Here is a 12,107-nt window from a genome sequence, read left to right as displayed (position 1 = left end):
ATACCAATATAGTAACATTATACTCCCTTCTGACATTACACTATGTAGGGGATTTGATGATGCTGTGGCTGAGATACTGGCTCATGCGACAAGGCCAATGATACATTATCTTGTGTTGAAAGAATCCTTTGAAATGCCTCTCCCGAAGCCAACCCTCTGAGAGTATTCTGCTAGAAAGACCTTCACTGGAGGGGAGGCCTAGCCTGCTGAACTGGTGAGTATATGGATTCACTGACAACCACTCCACAAACACCGAACACCACCAGGTGCCAAGCCCTGTTCTAGGCACCAGGAATATGGCAATGGACAAAACACACAAACCCTTGCCATTAGGGAGCTTACATTCAAGGGTTGCAGGTAGGGGTGAGAGAGATGATGAGCTAAAGAAGCAAGTTATACAGTCTGTTAGAAGGGGATGGTGCCAAGGAGAAATAGAAAGCAAGGAAGAATAGCCCAGAGGGGTAGGGCGGGTGTGCAATTTCAAACAGGATCAGGAATTTCAAAGAGGAAAGGGATTTGGCTCGGCTCTGTTTCTCTCCCTGGCTGAGGGAAGAAGTGCAAGGGCCCTGAGGCCAGAGCACACTAGGAATAGCAGGAGGCCAGCATGAACGGAGAGAGGGAGGGCAGTAGGAGATGCAGACAGATCGTGAGAGCCTTGTAAGCACTTTGGCCCTTACTCTGACTTCAGGACCGTGTATGCTGGGGAAGAATTCTGTTCAAGAAAACTCAGGGTTGTTGTTTACCTACAGGGACTAATTAATTACTAATTACACATTACCTTGCACATAGAAAATAGAGTAAATCCTGTCCTTCAGTCTACACAAAACCAGGTTATCATCATTAGGTTATTCTGTCTGTGGTCCTGGCAACATGGACTCTGTGTGTTCCTGTGGATACACTCTGGTGCTTGCAGGATTCTTCCCAGATTCTTAGCATTTTCTCAAGTCAGCTCTGAATGCTGACCTCCACTTCCCAGATAGGCTTTGAATGTATCCTTGTTCTACTAACAGTGGTTTGGACTCTGGATAATCCTCTGGGCAAAAATGCAACGAAACACTCAGGGTGGGGTCTATAAGCTAGGAATAATAATAACATTAACAGTTCACATTAGCTAGTGCTCACTCCTTGCCCAGTCCTTAGCCAGGCTGTTTTCTTAGATTCTTTCATTTAACCCATCAGACAACCCTATGAGATAGATATTGTTGCCTCCATTTACAAATGAGAAAACTGATAGATTAGGTAAACTTACCCAGGACTACCTGGCCAGTAAGTAATGCAATCTCACAGAAACTTGGGCCTTTGAATCCAGAGTCCATATTCTTAACAACCAAAACAAAGTGAACGTAGAAGGTCTTTTGGTCTAGCTTCCCCACTGCCAGTTGTGTGCATTAGAAGTATAGAATTGGGAAGGAAATGTAATGTGAATTTTTTTTGCCCTCATAAATGAAATCAACCTAAAGATGCAGTTCTTATTTCATTTCTAAACACTTTGGTCAAGCATATGTCCTTAGGCTGTTACTGCTGAAGCAGTATGGATAGTGAAATTCTTAATTGTATTTTTTTGCTAAAATCCAATGCAGCCCTAGTCACATTACAAATGTCTGTCTCAGAAGCCATCTGTGACCATCTGGAAGAACTTCGAGGACTCAAACCAGCTCTAAGAACCACAGACTATCCTTGATTATTTCCCTACATTTCTCTAGTGAATCCTTCCTCGTCTTCAGGACCTATTAAATATATCCTATTCCTCATTAAAGTGAATTTGAGCACCACTCTGGACTAAATCAATTTCTTTTTCTCAAGGACAACTATAGAAACATGCAAAGCATCTCCACTCAGTGTTTCTTTTTTTTTTTTTCCAACAAGAATAAATCATTTTGGAATCTGACTAATTGTACTGTGGGAAAAATACCTTAGCATAAAGTTCACCTTCAATAAGTACTAGTGGCAAGCACTGTAATAATTATCAGTATTTCTATCACTTCATGCGGAGCAGGGTGCTGTGGGTTCTATACAGAACCCCTTCCATGGGCTCTCAGAGGTAGCTCACCAGAGTGGGAGCTCTCTTCCCTTGGGAGGGATTTCTCTCCACTCATAACAGATCAATACACATTTTATTTTCCTGGGGTTCTGCATATGTTTTGATCCATAGCTTTCACTTGGTTTTCAAGATGACCTCATGACCTCAAAACAATTAACGATCATTAATTCTGGTTTAGGCTTCTCATTTTAGAGATGAAAAAAAAAAACCCCAGAATCTCAAGTAGGTAAGTTCTCTGAGCTCACACAAATATTCATGACACAGTGAGGACATGACTGTGGGTCTCAAGACCCCAACCTGGTGTTTCATTTTCTGTTCCATGCTCCCTATGGGAAAAATGAATAGTGTTTGAGGAATGCAGCAGGAGAGAGGGTACCAAAAATACTTTCCCATTGTTTCAAGGTTACCATTTACCTGAATTAATGGACTTGCCTGTCCACAATCAGAATCTACAACTATAGTGGACATTACTGCCTCATTGCCCTCATACTTCTCTTTGTCCGTACTATTATAAGATTGGATCAGAGATATCTCACAAGCAGGATGGCAAGGTCAGTGATCCCTCATGTGCCACAGGAGGAATATCTTTTCCATTTTCCAGAAGAAGACTGAGGTAGAATGTAAGAAATATTCAACTGGGAACCAGTCATTAGTTGATAGTTTCTTAATCTCTTTTGGTATGGGGATTGCTCATCAGTAAAATGAATAGGCTGGATGGTTTCAATCAATTTCCAAGTTTTTTTATTGTGACCATGAAAAAAATTACCCAGAATATGAATGTGTATGTATCTATCTCAAAAACTTTTTCAGTAAATTATTCTTACCCTTATAACATGGGATGCATCCCAATAATTTGCATTCTATTTCTTCCTTAATAAAAGAAATTCTGATTGTTGTCACAATCCATTAAATTGATTTTACTACCGACTAATGGAGACTGGTAGTTTGAAAAATACTAGGTGATCTCCAAGTCGTTCACTCATTTACCTGGGCAATCATTTCACAACTGTTTGTTGAGTATTTATGAAGTGTCAGCACTGTAATGGGATCCAGGAAAATGGCAATGAACAAAACAAAGAACTTATCTTTATGATGCTTATAACCTGTGAAATATCTGACTCTGTGAGGTAATGTTTGGTAGGCTTTTTTGGAGAGAAGAAAATCCAACTGAATCAGCTAAAGTCATAGAATGGGTTTGACCTAAGGAAGAAAAAAAACAGCAGAAACCTAAGTTTTTCTAAATCCCTGTCAGGAACCCACTGCAAGGCCAAAACAGTCTAAACCTAAATTGTATGAATTTGTATCAAATGAAGATTTCCTGGAGGTCCTAAATCTGTTCCTGTAACTACTTGGAAATCCCTTTTGATGTTTCTCTCTCCTTCTACCATACTTTGCAAAGATCGAGGTGGCTTGACTGGGTACTCTTTTTAGATAACGGATTCCAGAAACTAAGAAGTGAGTGGTGGAAATGAATTCTAGATGGCATTCTGAGTGAGAGACACTCCCCTGCAAGGTCTTACCACTATGCGCACACAACTAGCCACACCCCTAACACTTTCAAACTTACGGGTGTGTATAATTGAGTTTTTCAGAAACCATGCTGTACCATTTTTATCCAACAGAGGGAAATAGAGCACCCAAAATCATTGCACACTATCACACACACACACACACACACACCTGCTCAATATATGTCCTGTGACTTTAGGTCCTGAAGAATAATATTATAGGTTTGAAAACAAATTCTGGGTAAAGTCAGTGCTCTGGGGAAAAGTGCTGAAAAGGAGATGCTTATTTTAAGCAACTGCTTTATTTTAGCCTCTTTCAGTTCCATGGGAGGTATGATCCAGCATGAGGCCCTCTTTCAGGTTTGGTCTGCTGGCTGGCTGATCTTTCCATATTTTTCTTTCCCCATGTTTTGAAACACCTTCTAAAGTCATGCAATGTCTCTGTGCTCTTCTGAGTCCAGGCTTAATGCACAGCCTTCAGACCATGCCACTTTTTACTTTAGCTGCCAGGGATAGTCAGGTTCCTGCTCTCTCCTATATATTGCACAGTTAAAAATGGTGAGTGCAAACCGAAGTGTGATCCATGCTGAGGAGTCCTATTTGGGAGAAATGGAATATAAACTCTTCATTACACAAAACCTCATGGTTCAAGCAGTTTTCCAAAGCCCTACCTTTATTTCTTTCCCCCTTCTTTACAAACTTGTCCCTGTGCTTTTTAGGATTGATGCAACACTGCTTGGCTTCCTCTCCTCAGAGGTTGTGGCATTTTTAGGAGATCATAGAACAAGAAAGGTTTTCCTCACCATGCATATCTAGGGTCTGAAAGCAGTTAAAACACAGTTAACCATTTAACTATTGTGTGCTTCTGGAACAGAAAGGCATTTGAGCCGAGGCCACTCCTCAAACAGTAACAGGTGCCACATGGACAATGGGCTTAGGCATGACCTACCCTTTCCAGCCCCCATGAACTCCTTTCCTACCCAATCTAGGGAATATAGACCCAAGTGCAACCATGCAGTTAGTCCAGAGGGGCTCTTTCAAATGTATCCTAGTGCCACGGATTTAGTTTTATTAAGATAGAGGGAAAGGCAGGATCATATAACTGGTAAGAATGTAAGTTTATCATCAAGAGTCAGTAAGGATTATAGCTACCAGTGTTTCTAGGTACTAAGCATCAATGAGGTGGGGAGAAGTGACAGAGACATCTTCACTCTTTGAAGGTTGAACTTGTCATTTTGAAATGAATAGCTGGCTTGCATCCTAGGTCAGTGGCTAAGATATTCTTTTAAAGTTTTTAATAAGTTCAACAATGGTAATTCATTGATTTTTTTTGAAAGTCTTAAATGCTTGCATTATGGTACTATTAGAAAACAGACAAAAATTTTAAAGGTAATAAAAGGGAGGAGGAGAGGACAAGAACAGGAAACAGAAGTAGTCAAGAGAGGGGAGGGGTTAGCAGAAAAACTGTTTGGGCAGGATGTGGTAGACAGCCACCAATAACTGCTTCAGGTGCCACCAGTGGATTCATGTCCTGGGCCCCCTGAGGTTCATGCGCATTAGGGAAACCCAACAGGGGGATTTGCTCTGACATGCAGCAATAAAGCTAAAGCTGCTGTCTGCATTAGCAGTAAACTACCCATGACGTACACTATGCTTTGTGTCAGGCTTGCTACTCTATCATATTCCTAAATTAGCTCATTATCAGAAACAGCTGTTATAAAAATCAGATTCCTGGGCTCTATTTCAGACCTAATGAATCCCATGTCTGGGCACTTGGGTTTTGTTTGCTTTTTATTTATTTTTTTTTTTTTTTTAGCTCCTCGGTGCTGATAGGGTTTTTTTTCTTTCTTTCTTTCCTGAAAATGTTTCAGGAACAGAATTATGTTTCTTTTATGGCATAATAATTGAAACAAGTTTTATAAAAATCACCAAAGGTGAGAATACCTATGATCCTGACAATTATTTCACCCTACTTTGTTTGCTTCTTTATGACTTAGTTCTCTCTTTGAAGGAGATGCGTTTCCCCTTGTGGTTCTGATCTTTACATTGCAGCTGCCAATAGGCAAAGAGAGCTGGAGAATTGAGATAAGCATCCTGTAGCTTGACAGTCAACGAATATTGAGCGTCCCGGGGGCGAGTATGCAAGGCGCAGCCTTCCAGAACTGAGAGGCTGCAGAGCGGCAGCGGCCGACCGTAGAATAGAGCGGTGAAGATGGAAAATGACAATGCGGCAGGGGGAACAGCAGGGACGAGACGGTTGCATTAGTTCTTTGAACATCCTTGAGCAAGAGCGACACCCACGAATAATCTGCAGCCCCTGCCCCCAAGAAGCACGGAGTGCCACTTTCAACCAGAGCCAACCATTTACACTTTAGTGAGAATCGGGACCGGAGAAGAGACAGGGCTGGAGTTCCCGGCGCCGGCGGGGCCGGCGAGGACTGGGTGGACGGAAGGAAGCACCTCCCCGCCCGCCCCCAACTGTAACTCATCTGAGAGCCGGATCCCACCCCCGGACGTCACGGCGACGACGGCGGCCGCTTTGCAGCCACCTCCTCCCACCCCGCCCACCAGCTCCCACGTCTCCCCCGGAACGCTGGCCCGCGGGCGGCGCACGCGCAGACCCGTCGCTCCCGCGCCTCTGGCCCCGCCCCCACGCGCGACGCTCCGGATGTTTGGCGTTGCCATGGAGCTCCGCGTGGCCGGCGGACGCGGCTCGTCGCCGGGGCAACCGAGGAAGCGGACACCAGACCCAGGCGGCGGCGGCGGCGGCGGCGGCCGCGATGGTGTCCAACCCGGTGCACGGCCTGCCCTTTCTCCCCGGCACGTCCTTTAAGGACTCCACGGTGAGGACTTCTGTGCCCCGCCCCAGCCGGCCCCGGCCCGGGCGGCCTCGGAGGGCTCGCCCCGCAGTGCACCTGCCTTCTCTACCCAACCTCGCGCTCTCCCTGCAGACCCCCACCTTTTCTCTGCCCGCCGCGCAGTTCCGTCGGCCTCCCGCTCCAGCCTCATCCTTTGCGCTCCGCTGCAGCCTCTCTGGTGGTTTCCCTCCATCCGGGCAGTGTGTGGGCCTCCCTGGTTCTCGTCGTCCTGGCCGCGTTCTTCCTCCTGCGGCGCCGTTGGCCCCTGCCTCCTCTCCCTCTAGAGCGCTGTTTCCCCACTTCTCCTCGCAAGCTCTGGCTCGCCCCCCCCCCCAGCTCTTTCTCCCACACTGTACTCCTCTCCGCCCCGCTCCCTTCGTAACCGCCCTCAGCCCCCAGCCTAGCCCCTTCTCCCACTCAGCCTGCCTGCATCTTCGTCCTCCTTCCCGCAGCCCCATCCCACCCATCCCCCGCGCCCGTCATTGCCTGCTCGCCTTCTTCCTCTTCCTTATCCCGGACCCGCTAATCTCGCCCCCTCCCAGCTCCGTTTCCTGTCTTACATATATGTATCATTTCCACTCATTCTCTTCTTTCCACCAGGTTCTTTTTTTTTTTTTAAAGCTTTTATTTATTTTGACAGAGAGAGAGAGAGCACAAGCAGGGGAAGTGGTAGGCAGAGGGCGAGGGCGAGGGAGAAGCAGGCTCCTCACAGGGAGCCTGATGCGGGACTTGATCCCAGGACTCCTGGACCACGCCCTGAGCCAAAGGCAGACGCTCAACCACTGAGCCCCACCCAGGCGCCCCTCCACCAGGTTCTTTTATGCATTCTCTGCCCTCTGCATTTATGCTTCTACCTAGCCCCATCCCTATTCGGTTCAGCACTTCTGACTTGTTTACAACTTAGCCCCACTTTCTCCCCAGTCCTGTTTTATATTCCTTCTCAATTGCTGTTCCTTCAAAAATTAGATTTTCAACACTTGCCTATCTTCTTTTTTTTAAAAAAAAGATTTTATTTATTTATTCATGAGAGACTCAGAGAGAGAGAGAGAGAGAGAGAGAGAGGCAGAGACACAGGCAGAGGGAGAAGCAGGCTCCATGCAGGGAGCCCAACATGGGACTCGATTCCCAGTCTCCAGGATCAGGCCCTGGGCTGAAGGCAGGGGCTAAACCGCTGAGCCACCGGGGCTGCCCGCCTATCTTCTTCTTTAAAAAAAAAAAAAAAAAAAAAAAAAGTTTGATTTGAGAGAGAGAGAGAGAGGACAACTGAGGAGACAGTCAGAGGGAGAAGCAGACTCCCCTCCCCGCTGGGCAGGAAGCCAGACACAGGGCTTGATCCCAGGACCCTGAAATCATGACCTGAGCTGAAGGCAGATGCATAACTGCCTGAGCCTGAGCCACCCATGCACCCCAACACTTGCCTATTTTGCCCCAAAACATCCCTCCATGCCCTGTAGGAGATAATTCCATTCCAGTCTTTCAACCACAATTGATTAGCTATTTTTTTTCTTCTCCTAGTCCTATTCTTTTCTAACATTTTAATTAAAGATGCCTGATTAGATTGTTTTTGCTCCTTCCCTACTTTAACTGTTTTTAGTTTCGTTCTGTAGACAAAATTGAAGAGGAAAAAATAAAAGCTTGATTTTTTTTTCCTCCTGACATAGCTTAGTCTTTGACAAAATTATTAAGTTTTTGTTTTAATTTTAACCTGGCTACTGAAATATATGTTTGAAGATCAATGTTGAGATTTAGTAAGCTGACTATCATAAATCAGAGAATAATACTTTAATTTGTATAGTTTAATAATTTAAGCTATAAGCTCCTTTCCATGGGTATAAAGGTAAGATAAAATATGTAATCTATTTTCTCTGGGCGGATGAATTGAAATTGAAATTGAAATTTTGGTGAGGGAGTTTGGATTCTGAGTCTCTTCTTCATAATTATCCCTGCATTAAGACACGGCATCAGAACTTTTCCTTCAGTGGACTTTTCCATTCTATGTAAGTTGTAAAATGTAGGCACATTCCTGCCCTGTGCAGGAGCAGCCTAAGCATTTGGTGTTGGTGAGTGTGGGTTACCCACAAGGCAAAGTTGAGTCGATTTGGGGGATTACAAGGGTGTAGACTGGAGTTGCCAGGCTCTGAGAATATACGTTGCTCTACTTCATATAAGATAAACTGTGCATTGGTCTTATATTCTATTTTAAATACACTGGCCAAGTGTCAACCTATTTGCCTTTTTTGAAATTTGGAAAACATAGTCACTATCTTTATTCAGCCCTGAAGAAGTAGGTGTGCCTAACATTCAAAGCATTCAGAGGGTGAACCATAATGACCATGAGGGGCAGGGAGGCTACCCAGTCTCTGGTATTTTGTTAGACTACCCTGGACAGACTAAGACAGTTTGTAAATATTTTTTTCCCATTCCCTAGGTTGCCTTTTCATTTTGTTGATTACTTCCTTTGCTGTACAGAAGCTTTTTAATTTTGTGTAGTTCCACTAGTTTATTTTTGCTTCTGCTGACTGTGCTTTTGCTATTACATCCAAAAGTCATAGTCAAAACCAATGTCAGGGAGCTTTTCCTCTTTTTTTCTTCAAGGAGTGTTACAGTTCCAGGTCTTATGCTCAAGTCTTCAATCATTTTGAGTTAATTTTTGTGAGTTCTATAAAATAGGGATCCCATTTCATTCGTTTGTGTGGATACCCAGTTTTTCCAGCACCATTTATGAAGGCACTATCCTTTCCCCATTGTGTATTCTTGGCACTGTTGTCAAAGACAGTTGACCATATATGCATGACCATCTATTCTCTTCCATGACTTATGTGTCTCTTTTTATGCCAGTACCATGAAGTTTTGATTACTCTAGCTTTGTTACAATAGTTTGAAATTAGAAAGTGTAATGCCTCCAGCTTTGTTTTCTCAAGATCGCTTTGGTTATTTGGGGTTTTTGTGGTTCCATGTCAGTTTTAGCATTGTTTTTTCTATTTCTGTGAAAAGTGACATTGCAATTTTGATAAGGTTTGCATTGAGTGTGTAGATCACTTTGGATTGTGTGGACATTTACACAGCTATTAATTCTTCTAATCCAGGAACACAAGATCTCTCTCCATTTGTTTGTGCCTTCTTTAATTTCTTTCAATGTCTTACAGTTTTTGTTGTACATGTCTTTCATGTCCTTAAATTTGCTCTTTCTCAAGGTTGCTCTGGTTATTTGGGTCTTTGTGGTTCCATGTGAATTTTAGGGTTGTTTCTTCTTTTTATTTATTTATTTATTTTTATATGAGATACAGGCAGAGACACAGGCAGAGGGAGAAGCAGGCTCCCCGCAGAGAGCCAGATGGGGAACTCAATCTCATAACCCTGGGATCACGCACGCCCTGGAGCAAAGGCAGGCGCTCAACAGCTAAGCCACCCAGGGGTCCCTTAGGGTTGTTTTTTCTATTTCTGTGAAAAATTACATTAGAATTTTGATAAGGATTGCATTGAGTGTAGATCACTCTGGATAGTGTGGACGTTTAAACAGTATTAATTCTTCCAATCAAAGAACACAAAATATCTCTCCATTTGTTTGTACCTTCTTTAATTTCTTTTGTCAGTGTCTCATAGTTTTCAGTGTATAGGTTTTTCATGTTCTTAGTTAAATTTATTCCTAAGTATTCTATTGTTTGTTAGGCTATTGTAAATGGAATTGTTTACTTCATTTCAATTTCAGATAGTTCATTGTTAGTGTATAGAAACACAGTTGATCTCTGTATATTGATTTTGTATCCGGCAGCTTTACTGAATTCATTGATTAGTTTTTTGGTGGAGTCTTCAGGGATTTTTGAATGTAAGGTCATGTCATGTCATGTTCATTCATGTCATGTCATTTCTTTAATATATTTAGGTCCTTTGATATGGGGTGCATATATATTTATGATCATTGTATCTTTTTTCCCATTTGTTTATTTTAACTCCAGCATAATTAACACACAGTGTTAAATTAGTTTCAGATACTTGACATAGCTTCTTGATTAATTGATCCCCTTAGCATTATAAAATGATCATCTGTGTCTCTTTTACCACTTTTGGCATAAAGTCTGTTTTGTCTGATATAAGTATAGTTACCCGTACTTTCCTTTGGTTTCCACTTGCATTGATTATCTTTATCCATCCATTCACTTTCAGCTTTTCTGTGAAAAGCCATAGTGAGTCTCTTATAGTATAGGCAGTATATAGTTGGATCTTGTGGGGTTTTTTAAAAATCATCCAGCTTTTTGACTTTTGATTGGATAATTCAGTTCATTTACGTTTAGAGTAACTAGTGACAGATAAGGACTTACTAATGCCACTTCATTGTTTTCTGGCTGTTTTGTAGTACCATTGTTCCTTTCATTCTGTCTTGCTGTCTTCCTTTGTGAATTGATGATTGGTCGTAGTAATATCTTTGATTTCTTTCTCTTTATTTTTTGTGAAGTTACTGTAGTTTTTTGTTTTGTGGTTACCATGAGACTCATGTGAAACATATATATGTCTATTTTACACTGATAGCAGTTCAACTTTGATCACGTATAAACATCCTGCCCTTATTTATCCCCCTTGCTTTATGTTTTTTTTGATGTCCCCATTTAACATCTTTTTATATTTTGTATCCACTAACAAATTATTGGAACTAGAGAGGGTTTCAGTACTTTTGTCCTTTAATCTTTATACTAGAATTAAGAAATGAACATATCATCATGTTACAGGATTAGAGTATTCTGAATCCAACTATATGCTCACCTTTACCCATGTGTTGTATATTTTCATATTACTAATTGACACCTTCTTGTTTCAGCTTGAAGAACTTTTTTCAGCATTCCTTGTAAGGCAGGTTTAGTGGTGATAAATCCTCTCATATTTTATTAGGGCAAGTCTTTATCTTACCTTTCTTTCTGAAGCACATTTTATCTGGATAAAGTATCCTGGGTTGGCAGTTTCTTTCTTTTAGCATTTAAATGGATGGTCCCCATTCTTTCCTGGCCTGCAAGATCCCTGCTGAGAAATCTTCTGAAAGTTGATGGAGGTTCCCTTGTATAAGGGAGTTTTTTTCTTTTACTGCGTTTAAAATTCTTTCTTTGTCTTTGATTTTAGACAGCTTTATTATTATGTGTCTTGGAAAATATTATTATTTTTTAAGATTTTATTTGTTTATTCATGTGAAACACACACAGAGAGAGGCAGAGACGTAGGCAGAGAAAGAAGCAGGCTCCATTCAGGGAACCCAATGTGGGACTCCATCCTGGGACTCCAGGATCACGCCCTGAGCTGAAGGCAGGCGCTCAACCACTGAGCCACCCAGGTGTCCTGGAAAATAATATTTTATTTTATTTTAAGATTTTATTTATTTATTCATGAGAGACACAGAGAGAGGCAGAGACACAGGTAGAAGGAGAAGCAGGCTCCATGCAGGGAATCTGATGTGGGACTCGATCCTGGGACTCCAGGATCAGGCCCTGGGCCGAAGGCAGGCACTAAACCACTGAGCCATCCAGGATCCCCAGGAAAATACTATTTTAGATTGAAATTTTGAGTACCTATAGCTTTATGAACTTGAATGTCCAAATCTCTCCCTGGGTTTGAGAAGTTCTCAGCCATTATTTCTTTAAATAAGCTTTCTACCCCTTTCTCTCTTCTCCTCCTAGAGAAGGGTCCAGTGATATATACATGATTTTTCTTGATGGT

General features: G+C 42.5%; 1 protein-coding gene across 2 annotated transcripts in view; it reads left to right on the top strand.

The window, feature by feature from the left end:
- Window positions 1-6,209: 6,209 nt before the first annotated feature.
- The window catches only part of EFHC1 (EF-hand domain containing 1), a 64,543-nt gene continuing 58,645 nt past the window's right edge, over window positions 6,210-12,107 (top strand). For both annotated transcript variants that reach the window (XM_041723271.1, XM_041723198.1), the window contains exon 1: window positions 6,210-6,392. In XM_041723271.1, the coding sequence (XP_041579205.1) occupies window positions 6,330-6,392 (63 nt within the window). In that variant the 5' untranslated portion in view covers window positions 6,210-6,329. The remainder of the gene's footprint in view (window positions 6,393-12,107) is intronic.

Source organism: Vulpes lagopus, chromosome 1 (assembly GCF_018345385.1).
Source record: "Vulpes lagopus strain Blue_001 chromosome 1, ASM1834538v1, whole genome shotgun sequence".
NCBI classification, from domain to species: domain Eukaryota; kingdom Metazoa; phylum Chordata; class Mammalia; order Carnivora; family Canidae; genus Vulpes; species Vulpes lagopus.
The sequence above is the reverse complement of the archived record's forward strand: the minus strand, read 5'-3'. Positions and strand labels throughout refer to the sequence as shown.